At 47.4% G+C, this 15,337-nt stretch overlaps 3 protein-coding genes across 4 annotated transcripts; 1 reads left to right on the top strand and 2 right to left on the bottom strand.

The window, feature by feature from the left end:
* The first annotated feature begins 1,540 nt into the window (after positions 1-1,540).
* Positions 1,541-9,486, top strand: LOC100116337 (peroxidasin). Its single transcript, XM_008218566.4, has 8 exons — positions 1,541-2,071; positions 4,825-5,339; positions 5,409-5,728; positions 5,811-6,274; positions 6,423-6,774; positions 6,978-7,488; positions 7,668-8,086; positions 8,154-9,486. The coding sequence occupies exons 1-8, from the start codon at positions 1,896-1,898 to the stop codon at positions 9,294-9,296; spliced, it is 3,900 nt and encodes a 1,299-aa protein (XP_008216788.1). The 5' UTR covers positions 1,541-1,895; the 3' UTR covers positions 9,297-9,486.
* On the bottom strand, positions 9,444-10,853 carry LOC100116372 (acyl-coenzyme A thioesterase 13). The gene is made up of 3 exons (XM_001600838.6): positions 10,551-10,853; positions 10,227-10,411; positions 9,444-10,133 (listed from the first exon to the last, which is right to left on the bottom strand). The coding sequence occupies exons 1-3, from the start codon at positions 10,632-10,634 to the stop codon at positions 9,977-9,979; spliced, it is 426 nt and encodes a 141-aa protein (XP_001600888.1). The 5' UTR covers positions 10,635-10,853; the 3' UTR covers positions 9,444-9,976.
* A 78-nt stretch (positions 10,854-10,931) lies between these two features.
* LOC100116409 (diphosphomevalonate decarboxylase) lies at positions 10,932-15,291 on the bottom strand. Of its 2 annotated transcripts, none has more exons than XM_031920822.1 (9): positions 15,175-15,291; positions 14,760-14,895; positions 12,636-12,706; positions 12,484-12,551; positions 12,343-12,389; positions 12,113-12,264; positions 11,569-12,030; positions 11,324-11,485; positions 10,932-11,242 (listed from the first exon to the last, which is right to left on the bottom strand). In XM_031920822.1, exons 2-9 carry the CDS (start codon positions 14,845-14,847, stop codon positions 11,120-11,122), a joined length of 1,173 nt encoding a protein of 390 aa, XP_031776682.1. In that variant the 5' UTR covers positions 14,848-14,895; positions 15,175-15,291; the 3' UTR covers positions 10,932-11,119. The 2 variants fall into 2 exon arrangements, with proteins under 2 accessions (XP_031776682.1, XP_003424007.1); XM_003423959.4 differs by lacking the exon at positions 15,175-15,291 and adding an exon at positions 13,204-13,420.
* Between the last annotated feature and the right edge of the window lie 46 nt (positions 15,292-15,337).

Raw genomic sequence — 15,337 nt, 5'->3', positions numbered from 1 at the left:
TCACCACTCTTATTCTCACGCTGCACTCGAGATATCATAATGATGGCGTAACGCGCCATCTCGAGAGAGAGAGAGAGAGAGAGCCTACCGGAACGGGTATATTAAGTCCTGGGCCCTAGGCGAAGCCTCGATTGAAGTATCCCAGGCGTGTGATTTTGCATGCACTCGCGAGAGATGGTATGCGCGTATAGGCGCCGAAGAGTTTCTTCCGCTGAGAGCGTATTGTATCAATGTATGATAGTTTTGCGAAATGAATTGGGAATTTCGAGCTCATCGAAGCTGCAATGTGTAGATGAGGATTCCGGCTCTTCGTTCCTCGTCTCTCGGCGAGTTCATCCGATAGCGAGTACTCGCTTCTCCGATGCTAGATCGCAGATCTCGAGACTGGCTGGGGCCGTCTAATTCTATACGGTGCAACTCTATAGCAGGAGGAAGTTGAAAAATGCCGCGACGCTCCAGCTCGTACTGATGCCAATTATAAGAAGACTCGGGGGAGTCGGTCACGGCCTGCGACCTACTGAAATCCTAAAATAACTATAGATACCGCGCGTTAGGCTGGCCGATATTCTATTATTGAGGATGATGCTTATCAATTTTTGGAGAATCTATTTTCGGCGCTGCACTCTATATAATACGGGCGACTTTCCTATAAGTATCCAGCTCTCTGTGCATACGCGTATCAAATGCCTGAGCAGCATCGGCGGCGTCCAAAGTCCGATGAAAGAATACACGAATAATTACTAAAAAGCCATCCTCTGTATCGCAATAAGCCATGAAAAATTCGGGCCAATATTCGCGGAGCCCGAAAAACGAATCAATTGTGCGATCTTCGTTATCTCGTGATCTCGAGCGCGAGAAACCGGGTCGACGTATCTCTGGCTCGCCGCGCGCGTTATATTCCGTAATCCCCATGACGCATCGGACTCGCGCGAATTTCGCACCTCTTTATGCTGCTCGAGTGGGTACGATATGTCCGAAGCTTTTATGAATAGCATGGCTTTCGAATAAAGACATAATAACGACATAATTAACCGCGGTTATGTGCGGGTTGAACGAGTGCGCTAAAGTGCCAAGTTTAGTAGATTTGGTCTGGTCTGGTCTCGCGAGCTTGGCGAGTTACTGGCTACCAGAGTCGCATTTTGCAGTTAAAGATTTTTTAACGCCGCCTGCGCGCTTTCTCGCCTGATGCGTCCCACCGAATTTTTCATCGCCTCAGCTCCGGGTGAGAGCGATATCGGACAGCGACTGCAGCCACCAGAGTCTAGCCTTGACACGCGAGCTAAGAGAAAAGTCAAAAATAATCGATATCACACGTGTACGAGCTATCGGGCAAAGTTTTTTCAAGACTTTCTATTTTGATTTTTCGCGTTTTAAAAAATAATTTATTGTGTCCACAGCGGGGAGATCGAGAGAGAGAGAGAGAGAGAGAGAGAAGGACTGTTTTTAGAGACTTTGCTGTTAGAATTACTGCGGCTTTGCGCGCGCAAGATATTTGAGCACACTTTACGACCAAGTGGCGCAAAAAGCCGAGTCCTGCTTGGCCGCATCCTATATCGCGCTTCTCCGTCGTCAGCAACGCCAAAAACAAGGCAGAGCCCAAGCCGCCGTGGACCAGTGTACTGAGCGGCCGAGACAAGAACGGGAACAGCACATATGCCGACTGCATACCTCTCTCTCTCTCTCTCTCTCTTCGGCGTCGGCGGAGGCGGCTCTCTCGAGACTCGCCATCCAGTCCGGCATACACAGTCGGACGCGAGCCGCCGCCCGGAAACCACGACGCGATGGCTCCTCGCTCGAGTCGGCGCATCTAATCCTTCGCCCACGGAGCCCCTAACACAGCGACATTGCCATTATTTCTCGCAATTTTCCCAAGTGATACATAGATCGCGGGGAGAATGAGTCTGTCCCGGCTGCTGCTATCGCTGCTGCTGATAGCGAGTGTCGCCAAGGCTCAGGACAAGGCGCAGGAGCCCTGCCCGGCGAGGTGCACGTGTTCGCCGCCGAGGACGGTCAGATGCGTCTTTCAGAAGCTGAATCGGCTGCCCAAAGTTCCCGCCAACACCAACGTCCTGTAAGTATTATACTCAAGAGCGCTTGGTTTGCGCATACGTTTCCCAATATTCCCGAGATTTTTTCACCTCCCACCTTTTCGAATTAAATGCAAATTCAGTTGAACGGGAGGTAAAAATCCGTTGAGGGTATTTAAGCGAAGCGAAATCAAAGTGACGGGGGCCAAGTTCTTGGAGTACGCAAATCGCAAAGTTAAGGTGCACCCACGTCTCAGTATATAGTGTTATTACCATCTCTCCAGAGTAAGCAAATACCTCGGCGAGATTGTTTTATCGCCAATTTTATAGTAATTCGAGCCGTTGCCGAACCATCTCGACTTTATACTAACAACATCAGCAATTTTCCAACAGACAAAGCTCTCGGTGCGCGCGTGCTTTGAAGCGTGTGTTGTACTATAATTATAGATAAACCCAAAGATGAAATCGTCGAGCGTTTACCATAATGATACAGAAAGAAAATATTTTTCAAATTGCTCTTATGTAAATCCGATTGAAAAACCCGCTAAAAACAGATCGACGGAGAAAATATAAGAAATTGATCGTTCGGGAAATATCTCCGAACAAATGCTTACGAGGACCGTAAATCCGCGGATCTTGCGAGAACGCGTGGGCACGTCTTATGGCCCGTGCAGCCGCCAAGTTTCTTCTTCTATTCTTCTTCTCTTCCTGGTCGTTCGAGGATGCGACGTCGCGATACGGGATTCGCGGAATCCTCGCGCGGCGATTATACACTTTCTTTTTTTTTCCAGCTCCGTAAATATAAAGTCGGGCGTGGAAAGTGATTCATCGGCGATAAGCCGCCGTAAAAAGAAGGCTTTTCGGGTGCCGCACGTAATAAGTAGCAAAAAAGGCCGTGACATTGAAAGAAAAGTCGTATTTCAAGTGCGTCCGCGCATATATCGGCATATACGAATCCGATTCCTTTTTAGGAGTCGCTTTCGCGCGCGCGCGCGCTCGGGTCTCTACCCCCCACACACACACACACACGCACACACGCTTATGTAGCTGGTTTCAGGGTCAGCTCGCGGTTGAGATTTTAGCGCTGTACGCGTACTCTCCGTCGACCTGATGAACGCTTTTCGACGCTCCGGCCGATGATAAATATAAAAATATTTATCGCCTATCGCAACGCGTCTCGTGATGTCATGTTTATTTTCCTTCTTCACGAGTCACTCGAGCCGCGCGTTATTAAGTAAACTTTGATTTGTGCTCCTAGTGGCCGTATCCACGAGATATTTTCTTTTATTGATCAAATAATATTTTCATCGAGCATGTGCGATTTTGAAACGGCCTCTGTCGTTGTCTCAACTGTGAGTCTTCTTTATTCTCGGGATTTGTTGATCAGTCCTCGAAAAGTCCTCGTATAAAGCTCAGAATAGCAGATCGACACTCCGAGCGTTCATCTCGCCTCTTTAGGCTTTATGCTCCTGCAACTAACGCAAATTATTTCACATCGTGTCGCACATACGAGAGCTCGCGCGGGCAATTCCAATTTGAAATCCTCGTAAAGCTGCCGGTTTACGACGCCTCTACTACACCTCCGACTCTTCAATAGAAGCTGCTTCGTGAATGGGCTCTTTTTTTACTGTCCTTTCGTCTTCCTTTCTTCAGTGCGCTATTATTGTCGTTAACTCGTCGACAAATTTATTCATTGAAAGCGCCGCGCGGATGCGGAGGATTATTATTGTTTTTTCAACAATCCGAGATTAGATATTTGTTTTTTTTTTTTTTATAAAACTTGCGATTCATTGATTTTATAAATATTTATGTGGCCTGCGTATAGGAAAGAAATGAAAGCGAATGAAAAATCTTGAACTACATATTCCTGCAGTAAAATAATTAAGAAAAAATACACACAAACGCTTGGTCGAAAGCAAATCCAATAACAGAACGCTCACTCGAATAATCGCAATAACGACAGGCGAAGATCGCTTATCTGTGTAAACGCAACTACGTCCAGCTGACTCGCTTTTCCGGCAAAATTATTGCCCCGTCGAGATAATAAACACCGCGGCTCGAGCGACGCGACGGCCAGTATAGGATTATACGCGCGGAGGATCGAGTCACGTTCTCGCGTCTCTAAATCCAGACGCTTCGTCACGAGTCTTTCTTCTCGGGCCGAAGATGCGTCCGTTCACTTTGATCGACGTCTTCTATTCCGCGTATGCGCTTTTCCATTTCAGCGCTCCGAGTGCTTCAGTTTTATTTAAAGGCTGAGCCACGCGTTGGCATGAAACGCCGAGTGCGAAACAATCGATTCGCAAACAGGAAGCTCGAAGAGAGAGAGAGAGAGAGAGAGAGAGAGAGAATTTCGAAATAAGAGCCGTTCGAAACGCGCAAGTGCGCGATTAACGCGATCAAACCCCCTCGCGTTTGAGCCTCGTCGTTATTTCTGGATGGAAAACAAATGACGTCTGAAATACACCCTTTTCCCTGGAAAGTCCACGAATTCGATACCTCGGATGGATAGATAAACAATGTGTAGTTTGTGCTTAAAAAGCCGGGCGTTTTAATCGCGTCGATCCGCCTCGCGCGCGGCTATTAATATCGGGCCTCTCTCTCTCTCTCTCCTGCGCCTTTATTAATACTGAGCTTGACGAATGACCGAGCGCGGGGGCAGCACGCTACAAGCGAGGTTGTTACACTTTGATACGAATTAATTCCGCGTCCCCTCTCGCGCAGCGTTTGCTCCGGCCAATCGTCGTTTCAGTTCGAGTACTTTATTTTTAATACACGAATGACGTCCGACCTCCAGAGATCTGCGCTTCAACAACATAGTCGAGCTGCGCCCGGGCGACCTGCACAACCTGAAGCAGCTGCACACGCTGCTGCTCAACGACAACCGAATCCGCCGACTCTCCCCCTCGATCTTCCAGTCGGCCCCGAACCTTCGCTACATCTACCTCTACAAGAACAGCCTCGAGTACGTGGCCCCGGGAACGTTCTCCGGGCTGCCGAGACTCGAGCAGCTGTACCTCCACGCGAATCAGCTCCGGAGAATCGAGCCCGACACCTTCAACGACCTGCCCCGACTCGAGAGGCTGTATCTGCAAAAGAACCGGCTGGAGAGGCTGCCCCGCGATGCTTTCAGAAACGTCGGGCCCATGACGAAGCTGAGGCTCGACAGCAATGCCCTGGTGTGCGACTGCGACATGGTCTGGCTGCTGGAGAAGATGCGGGACAGGATGGAGATGGAGGCGGTCTGTCAAGCGCCCGAAGAGATGAAGGGCAGGAGACTCGACAGGATGACGCCTGCGGATTTCCATTGCAGTTGAGTTTCCGATATCCTACCTTATTTCGAATGGGCTTCGCTGATCTTCTCTCGCTTCGACGTGCCAGGTGAACCCGTGATAATGGAAGGGCCGGAGGACCTCGAGGTCCAGCTCGGCGAAACGGCGGTGTTCAGGTGTCGGGTCGCCGGTGACCCTCAGCCCAGCGTCAAGTGGATGAGGGACTCGAACGAGGTGTCCGGCGACGAGGAGCGCTACTTGATCAAGGACGACGGCAGTCTCGTCATCAGCGACGTCAGCGAGAGCGATGCTGGCCAGTACGAGTGCGTCGCGCACAACGATATGGGGGAGACCAAGTCGAGATCGGCCAGGACTCTCGTGGTCGCGTCGCCAACGCCGAGGTTCATTGAAACTCCCAAGTCGCAGACGGTTGGTTTTGCTTTCGAGCCCACTACTCGGAGCTTTATCTGCTAAGCGCAATGCGATGCAAGAATTAACGAAAAATCGACAGGTCCGCGCGGGCACAGACGTGGTCCTGGTCTGTCGCATCGAAGCGGCGGGGCAAACCGCCACGCACATCGACTGGTGGCGAAACGGCGCCAAGATCCGTCCCCACGCGCGAGTCCTCCTCGAGGACGGCAACAGCAGCCTGAAAATCCTCGCGGCCAAGGAATCGGACTCTGCCCGCTACATCTGCCAAGCCCGCAACGCCCAGGGCTTCGCCGAAAGCAGCGCTGACCTGAACGTCGTCGGTATCGAGTACAAGCCCCCCAGGCTCATCTACGAGCCTCAGGACATGGAGGTGGAGTTTGGGGCCATTGTCGAGCTGCCCTGCAGGGCCGAGGGCCAGCCGCGGCCCAAGATCGTCTGGAAGAAAGACGGCACACTGGTGGAGCTGGCCTTGGGGAACAGGACCAGGCTGTCCAAGCACGGCAGCCTCTACCTGTACAACGCTTCAGCGCTGGATACCGGCAGGTGAGAGAGGCTCCTTTCTAGAATTAAACCGCTGATAACGATAAGCTCCTGTGATTGCAATTGATGCTGGCATCGACGCCGAAGCAAGCTGCAATGCAATTGCTCGACAATTCCTGCCCCAGTAACGAGCTTGATCGATCCTTCGCAGATACGAGTGTTCGGCAAGCAACGATCACGGCCGAGCGACAGCCTCGGCCCTGCTCCGAATCCGCCAACCGACCGCCAGCGATGGGCTGGTCCTTCGAGCCTTCAACGAGGCTACCCGGGAGATCGACAGGGCCATCAACAACACCCTCGAGATGCTGTTCAACCCGAGCTCAAGGTCTCGGGGCAACCCGTTCCAGCTTTCCAGGTTCCCCGATGCCGTGGGCAGAAGAGCTGCCAGGCCCGCCGAGCTCTTTGAGAGAACTTTGCTGCACATCAGGAAAATGGTTGACGCGGGAGCGTTCGCCAATGCTACCGATGACTTTCGCTACGAGGAGATTTTGACGCCCGAACAGGTGAGAAGAAGAGACATCGGTTGCTCGGCGTAGTAGGATAAGAAGATTAGTTTCGCGCTTTTTGCAGCTGAATATTTAACGGGTTTTTAAATAATCCTCCTTATCGTCTCTGCAAAATGTTCATTTTCTTAATCTCTTGCTGTTGCGTAACCTTCGAGCATAGCAATTCTAACGATTATTCAGTAGAATGAAAAAATATTTAGTTGACCGAACTGGAGCGGCTCTCCGGCTGCACCTCTCACCGACGCACCGACGACTGTCTGAACCTCTGCTACCACAACCGCTACCGCACGATGGACGGCAAGTGCAACAATCTCGCGCATCCAACCTGGGGCTCTTCTTACACCGGCTTCCGGCGAATCCTCAAGCCCATCTACGAGAACGGCTTCTCGCAGCCCATCGGCTGGGACAAGTCCCGACTGTACTACGGCCACCCGAAGCCAGCTGCGAGGCTCGTGTCCACCAGCATCATCGCCACGGACGAGGTCACCGCCGACGACAAGATCACGCACATGGTCATGCAGTGGGGACAGTGGATCGACCACGACTTCGACCACGCGCTACCCGCGGTCTCCAGCGAATCGTGGGGTGGCATCGACTGCAAAAAGTCTTGCGACAACGCGGCGCCTTGTTTCCCCATGGAGGTGCCACCCGGCGACCCCAGGATCAAGAACCGCAGGTGCATCGATTTCTTCAGGACCAGTGCCGTCTGCGGTGAGTCTAGTCGAAATGCTTATACGAACATTGACTTGTTACTCATTATGCGAGAGGCTAGAAAATGCATTACAAAGTATTGCACTGTCTTGCACGAGGCAGACATCGGTTATGAATATTTCTCAGAATTCGAAAGATCTTTATTTAAAAACCAATCAATGCTCCATGTACATCCTCAGGCTCCGGAATGACGAGTGTCCTCTGGGGCAAGTTGAGCCCTCGAGAGCAGCTTAACCAGCTGACCAGCTACCTCGATGCGTCGCAGGTCTACGGCTACGACGACGACACCGCTCGCGAGTTGCGCGACTTCAGCAACGACCTGGGACTCCTGAGGGAAGGTCCGAGCTTGCCTGGTCGGAAGGCGCTGTTGCCCTACGCCAATGGGCAGTTTATCGACTGCAGGAGGAACGTCACCGAGAGCGACATCAACTGCTTCTTGGCTGGGGACTTCAGGGTCAACGAGCAGATCGGACTGACGGTGATGCACACCGTCTGGATGAGGGAGCACAACAGGATCGCCAGGAGACTGCGGCTGATCAACCCGCACTGGAGAGGGGAGAAGCTGTATCAGGAGGCTAGGAAGATCGTCGGCGCTCAGGTAATTCGAGGTGCCGATCTATAACCATCTTGAGATCGGCCTGAAACTCGCTAATTTCTCTTTGCAGATGCAACTGATCACCTACCGCGACTGGATTCCCAAAGTTTTGGGCGGCAGCTCGGACCAGCTGTTCGGCCCGTACCGAGGCTACGACAGCAACCTCGACGCCGGCATCGCTAACGTCTTCGCCACTGCCGCTCTGCGTTTCGGTCACTCCCTGATCCAACCGAAACTGGAGCGACTCGACCAAGACCTCCAGCCCATACCGCAAGGACCTTTACACTTAAGAGACGCCTTCTTCGCCCCTTGGAGGCTGGTCGACGAAGGTGGCACCGATCCTCTTCTCAGAGGCATGTTCGTCACTCCCGCGAAGCTCAAGAGACCCGAGCAGAACTTGAACACGGAACTGACGGAGCAGCTCTTCCGAACAGCCCACGCTGTGGCTCTGGACTTGGCGGCGATGAACATCCAGAGAGGCAGGGACCACGCTATCCCTCCGTACGTCGACTGGAGGCGCTACTGCAACATGTCCCGCGTCGAGAGCTTCGACGATTTGGCCGGTGAAATCAGCGATGCCAGGGTCCGGCAGAAGCTCAAGGAGCTCTACGGGCATCCCGGCAACATCGACGTCTGGGTCGGCGGTATTCTCGAGGACCAGGCAGCCAACGCCAAGGTGGGGCCGCTCTTCGGGTGTCTTCTGTCCGAGCAGTTCAGGAGGATGAGGGACGGGGACAGGTTCTGGCTGGAGAACCCCTCGACCTTCCAGCCGGAGCAGCTGGCCCAGATCAAGAAGACGAGCCTGGCTCGAGTCCTCTGCGACAACGGGGACAACGTCACCAGGATCCAGAGGGACGTCTTCCTTCTGCCCGACGCCGACAACAACTTCGTCGACTGCAACGAGATCCCCTCGATAGACTTGAGGGCCTGGTCCACTTGTTGCGAGGAGTGTCTCGAGCAGAGCGACCAGAGCAGCAACACCCTTTCGAGGACGAGGAGAAGCGCTGCAGCTGCCAAGTATCTCGCGCCGGCTAATGAACTCAAACTCGAGAAAACCGGACACGACAGTCGCGACGAGAAAATCAAGTACGTGGAGCAACTCCTCGAGGACGCCAATGAGGAGTACGGACGAGTCAGCAAAGTGTTGCGGGAACTGAGCCAGAGAATCCGAGAGATGAAACTTTTGCTCGACGATGTGAAAAATGTCAACTAGCTGGTCTATATGCTTTAATCGCTGTTGCTTCGATCGCGTGCATACACGTCTAGTTTTATGAGTCGTAGATGTACTTTTTTTTAAACTACTGAGATTGTACTCTAAGCTACTCCGTATTAGAGATTTAGACAAAGAAATGCAAATAAATATTTTGTATCGTTTTATACAAATAAATTAATATAAATTGTAACATCGCAGTGAGTTTATTTAGCTTCAACAGTTACAGCTGTTTTTACCCCTTTTGATTTGAGCGCTCGATACAGCCAGTAAACAGACTCCACAAATGTAGGTATAATTGCCGAAGAGTATTGTAAAATTGTAAAAAACTTCCTTATTGAGCATTTCACGATTTTTTTTTTTGTAAACTCACTAAACATCAATAAATAAATCAGCTAACACTTACATTAGTTTATAATCACTATTTCACATATAGCATGATTTCAAACCACTTTTTCAGATGGTCCAGGACTTTAGCAATTCAGGCACATGTTTTCTCGCTATAGAATCAGCTTTTTACAAAAAGTAATGCAAAATCTATGAACGTGGTCTGTTTTCGCGTCATTCTTGTTCTTAAATCTACCAAACAGGGGACCAATCACGTTCTTGTTTTATATGCATCCAAGAATAAAAAGCCAATTACTCTTTTAAGAGAGAAAGATTACTTTTTTAATGGTGAAGAATTATCCACCGATGAATTTTGTGTGAATGCCTCGAGCAATCAGTGCACCATCGTCCTTTTTTGAGAGCTCTACTTCCAGAAACGCCAGTGTTCGGCCAGCCTTTATGGTTCTAGCATCTATGGAAACCACATCACCAGGAACTGCTGCTTTCAGAAACCTGTGTGCCATAATTTCAAAATGTTCAGTTTTCTCAATAAAAAATTCTAACTGCTGTTGCTGCATAATGATGCTGATTTTTTGTCTTGCTCACGTTACGTGTAGGTCTACAGAGACACCTGGAACACCAGCTTTGTGGGTCATTAGTGCGTAAGTTGAAATGCAGTCTACAAGAGTGCTGGTGTAACCTCCATGCAGGGTTCCACCTAGGTTTAAATGCTCCTCGTCGACTTTCAACTCAGCTTTGCATTTTCCCTCACCAGCAGAAATTAGTTTAACCTTCAAGATAAGCAAAATAATGCTATCATTTAAAAGACAATAAGTACATAGCAAGTTCCATAAGTTAACTGGCCTTCGAATAATATTTTAATGAATACAAAAGTACATAATTTCTCAAAAGCTTTGTCAAATTACTTACATTCTCTAAAACTCGACCAAAGGTCTTTGACGTCCTCGTCCTCTCGAAAACAGCTTTTATAAGTTCTCCAGCAGCTTTGGACATCTTGATCGTTTAGCTCTTGCCTTGCGCGAAAACCAGCTCGTAATGATGAGTCGTAACTGTTGAAAGTCGATAGACTTATTCATTCACGAATGTTTATTTATGTTTACTGGTTGTGCAACACCTGCGCAACATAGGTACACGCGACGAGCCATCACCATCGTAAAAAAGTGTGCATTGAAGGTTAGAAATGTCTATCTATCTATAAGTACAAGTCTTGAGTATGTAAACATTGCCGGCTACAATAGTGCAATCTTGGCATTGCAAGATTGAAGTTGATTCACAAAAACAGTAAACTTATGCTTTTTAGGTAACAAATTTATTAAAAACTTTAAAAAATACTGCTTTTCAAAGCAGTCTCAATGTTATATTACAATATATCATACCTACTCATAAATATTTATTTTTTGGAAGAGAATTCAACCCCTGAATTTTTTACTTATAACAATTTGATATAGTTGCTCATAGTCTTAAAATTATTGTCATTATTAATGGAATTTGAGGGCTTCAGAATCTGGAAGCTGCTTTGGTCCACTGCCCACTTGGGTGTGAATAATGTATTTAAGCTTTCCAGGCTGTTGCTCTGGAAAGTTTATTTTTTGTAAAAGGCTCTGGAATTAAAAGAGTATTTTTAGTTTCAATATACAAATTTCTCATGCGATTTAAAGAAGTTTAATAATCTATAAACAAACCTGTGATGGTGAAGTAACCTCAATTGAAATTCCCTTTCTATACTCGAGATTATTATCAACAGCAGGAGGAAGGTAGTGATCGAGAATTCCAAGTAGCTCTGCAACATCCTTTTCTAGCAGGAACAATGTTGCATTTGGACCAGCATCAAATGAATATGCCACCTATAAAAAAATATTTTTATAATGAAAATCAAAATGAAAGGACTACAACACTTCTAAAATAATTGTAATGCATGAACTGATACCTTAGTTCTATCGCTGGTAGAATTATACTGATGCATCAATTCAACAATGAGATGCGAAGTGTCATTCATGTAAATACAAGGTGGATAAGCAGCCAAGCAAGCTGCATGCATTTCATTAGAGTCTCTCATAGTGTGTTCTGCAAAGGTTTCAAAATCTCTCTTCAGAATGGCCTCTTGAATTTGTTCAATCCTCTGGGGAATAATTTTTTCAGCCTTATATGTCAGAAACTCAGAGGTCAACAGAGTCCTCTTCATGCCTATTGCACTGGATACTTTCTTTTTGGAGTCATTCACAACCAGTACAAGAATCCTCATGTCAGGCCAATGAGAGGCAGGTGCAATGGGCTTTGCAATACTGTCGATACCAGTTGGGTCACTACCCTTATACCATCTGACAAAACCACCATAAACGCTTCTACAGGCTGATCCTGAACCTGCTCTTGCTATGCCACTTATATCTCCCTACGATGATAAAACAAATTTCTTCCATTAGATATCATTGATAAGTCATTAAGAATTACTTTTGAGTTTTTTTAAAACCCACTTCTACTCTGTAGAGCTTTGCAAGAGCAGCAGCTAGGCATGCATATCCTGCTGCACTGGATGCCAGACCAGCTGCTGTTGGAAAATTGTTTTCTGAGCAAATGTGAATTTTCCAACTTTCCATATCTTTTGATAATTGAGATCTTTTCTTTACTGGAAAATTGACAATTTATGAGAAATCAATAAAATCAACATCCTATCGAAAGAGATATTTTATTTTGTTTATCTTACTTTCTTTCAGGCAATTTTGCAGTCTTGGATTGTCCATGGACTCTTCCCTAAGAAAATTAAAAAATAAAAATTGTTTAAAAATTCTATTTAAATGCATAGTTATGTTCAGAAGAGAATTTACAGAGAATTGATAAATTTTACCTTCCATTCAGCCATATTTTGTTTTCTTTGAATTCTGGGCTGGCCCTCACAGTTGTTTTGGCACAAAGCTGAAAATTAAAAATCGCGTTGCAATGAGAACAGTACTCGACTCAGATGATCGAGAGAAAGTAAATCGTAAAAAAGTATTTTACGTGTTCCGTATCCAAAGTCGCGCTAAGCGAGTCGTTGATGGGTAAAATGAGGTCCTCATCGCGTTTGCCCCCTGGAAGCAATGAAAATAAATTATTTTCAAAATTACGCGAACAAAATCGCTTTAACACTACATTTAAAATTCAATAATCGGTACTTTATACAACTCCGAGCACAAAAACGTAAAAACTAGTCCCGCCTCAGTCATGCAAATCGTAGCAGAGATCCGAATCACGGAAAACTCTTTGAAAAAGATCCTCTGAATGGTCGTAAAAAGCTGACATTGTTGTCGAACTCTTTCGAAATAAGCGATCCATTCAAGCAATTCCAGACTACTTATTAAAAATCGTCAGTATCCTATATACCTAAAAGTGCGAAACATTCAAACTATGCGCGAGCTGTCAGCGCCACGTTCCATGCGCATTTATGTCAGTATGAACATCCAATCATACCTAACTGTAAACTACATTCCACTCGTAAAAATCTCACAATAATCTCAATACACCTCGATAAAAGAAATAAATAAACAAAAAAGATGAGAATTTTATTTCAGGAAAGCAGCATACTCACAATACTTGATAACGGCGATGTTGACTGGCGCGACGCAGGTAACGGTGATGCTCATTTTCGAAGCGATAGTATAAGGACGATGCGCCTGCGTTGTTGCGCTCGCAACGACGTCTCGCGCTGGAATGAGCGACGGACATCGCGCTGCGGTGGCGGCGATTATTTCGGGGCCCCTCTCCGCACTAACGGCTTGCGCATAGTCGTATCGGTATGTTCGTATCTATACATATATGTATAAGTATAAGTATATAGGTAATACAACTGAGGTCTGAGAGAGCGCTGACGTCACGAGAGGTTTGAGATGCGGGTCGAGCAAGCGCTTATTGATGCGATTGATTTGGGGGAGGCTGAGTGATTTTTACTGTACTTGTAAACACTCATCCGTTTTTTTAAATTTGCATAAGTCGTTGTAAAGTTCGTTATTGAAGAGGATGGGGTGGGGGGGGGTCCAATACATAGAGAGCTCACTACGGATTTGAACTTGACGTCTTATTTAATTTTAAGTACTAATGTACATTATTACAAGTATATCTGGTCAAAGTGGATAACAAACTTACAAACTATGCTAAAAATACTCATGGTCAAATATTTGAAACTGAAATACGTAAAATTATATTTTCGAAATTTGTAACAGTCATACTTATACTTGCGTTACATTTAACTAGTATTCCATCATACATCAATACTTTTGCACTTACGAAAATGCGTGCAGTTTTATCAGATTATATAGTCATTCGAAAATATGATATCCAAATTACGAACAGGAAACATGGACAAATTCATAGTGTGTCACAGCAAACCCCCCCCCCCCCCCGCAAGCATGTATGTTTATGCTGCAGATAGGATGGTACACGTGGGCCGATTTCATTCCCGCGGTGTAAGCCGGTCACCAAGCATGCGCTGCAGTATTTCTTTCAGTTCCAGAGTTAGAGATAATAGTTTTGTCTTGCGGCCCGACTATACTTGACATTAGAACTAATTTAAACGTCTTTCAACCTGAGCACTTTGTACGCTGATTTACAATTTTACTATCTCTTAAGAAATGAAGAATTTAATTTATGCTTAATCAAGCTGTTTTTTCAGATTAGAGTTTATGTACGTTTATTGCCACTATAATTATTCGATTGTAACCTGCCGCGTATTAAATCGATAAATTGCTACTTATAAGAATCCCGTGCCTCTGAAAAACTAATTTTCACGCGCTCGAAAAATATGCGCTAATGTGCTTATCAGCATCAGACTTACCGACTGTTCCGCAGCTCTCTCTAGCATCTCCCAACAGATGTCTCGAGCAATAACCTTCTCCGCAAAATTTACTCGTATATACCCGCCCTTATCCCGAATATCGCGATACCTAACATCCACCCGCGAGCAGCCGTTCTTGATACGGATAGACGCGCATGCACAATGCCGCACGCTTAAGTATATACTTATTTCGCGAAAACTGTTTCAACAAAACCATCGAGTCTGCGCCAATCGGTTACCAACCCCCTCTCGCATGAACCTCTACAGAGCATATCTCTGGGATGAGGCAAGCGCGTTATGTACCACATACGTACCTTCAACTCTCGAGATAAATCCAGGCAGCGGCGGCGGCGACGGCACGAGTCCTTGAATGCGAGGAAGCACTGGTCGCTGCAGCTGCATCTGTCCCTCCACGCACGCTATACCTTACTCGCTCGCGCGTAGCAGAGACTAGAGAGTAGAGAGAAAGAAAGGTGAGATAGCGGAGAGGAGAGGAGAGGGACGCAGCTCCCACCCCCTAAAGCTATAGCTATACTCGCCGCACAGTATAGCACGCATATACGACACACTCTACTGTAGCATGTAGGTACGAAGGAGTCGAGCGCGCCGCGGCGGTATAGTCGGCAGTCGGCACTCGAGGCTCGTCCGCCGCCGAGCTACGAGCTTCGCTCTTTCCTCATTTCGTTCCCCTCTCTTTACATCTATTCGCGCGCAGTAACTGGTACTCACCTTTGTCTGCTCGTCGTCCGCCGATTCCTCTGTTGTGTACAAACAGCCGAGTGCACGAACAACAACATCGACAATTAAAGAACAAGCGAATTTCCGAGGATAAACAAGTGAGTGTGCGCGGGACGCGTGAAATGTGAAAGGATGCAGCAGCAGCAGCAGCAGC

Source organism: Nasonia vitripennis, chromosome 1 (assembly GCF_009193385.2).
Source record: "Nasonia vitripennis strain AsymCx chromosome 1, Nvit_psr_1.1, whole genome shotgun sequence".
NCBI lineage: Eukaryota > Metazoa > Arthropoda > Insecta > Hymenoptera > Pteromalidae > Nasonia > Nasonia vitripennis.
This window is presented reverse-complemented; position numbering and strand designations above follow the sequence as displayed.

Bases quoted from the DNA above. Each gene is read 5' to 3' on its own strand.
- LOC100116337 (XM_008218566.4), top strand. From the start codon at position 1,896: ATGAGTCTGTCCCGGCTGCTGCTATCGCTGCTGCTGATAGCGAGTGTC. The intron at 2,072-4,824 runs GTAAGTATTATA...TCCGACCTCCAG, and splicing joins CCCGCCAACACCAACGTCCT to AGATCTGCGCTTCAACAACA. The intron at 6,275-6,422 runs GTGAGAGAGGCT...GATCCTTCGCAG, and splicing joins TCAGCGCTGGATACCGGCAG to ATACGAGTGTTCGGCAAGCA.
- LOC100116372 (XM_001600838.6), bottom strand. From the start codon at position 10,634: ATGTCCAAAGCTGCTGGAGAACTTATAAAAGCTGTTTTCGAGAGGACG. The intron at 10,412-10,550 runs GTAAGTAATTTG...CTTATCTTGAAG, and splicing joins TTGGTCGAGTTTTAGAGAAT to GTTAAACTAATTTCTGCTGG. The intron at 10,134-10,226 runs GTGAGCAAGACA...TATGGCACACAG, and splicing joins TCTGTAGACCTACACGTAAC to GTTTCTGAAAGCAGCAGTTC.
- LOC100116409 (XM_031920822.1), bottom strand. From the start codon at position 14,847: ATGCAGCTGCAGCGACCAGTGCTTCCTCGCATTCAAGGACTCGTGCCG. The intron at 12,552-12,635 runs GTAAAATACTTT...TTTAATTTTCAG, and splicing joins CGACTTTGGATACGGAACAC to CTTTGTGCCAAAACAACTGT. The intron at 12,390-12,483 runs GTAAAATTTATC...TAATTTTCTTAG, and splicing joins AAAATATGGCTGAATGGAAG to GGAAGAGTCCATGGACAATC.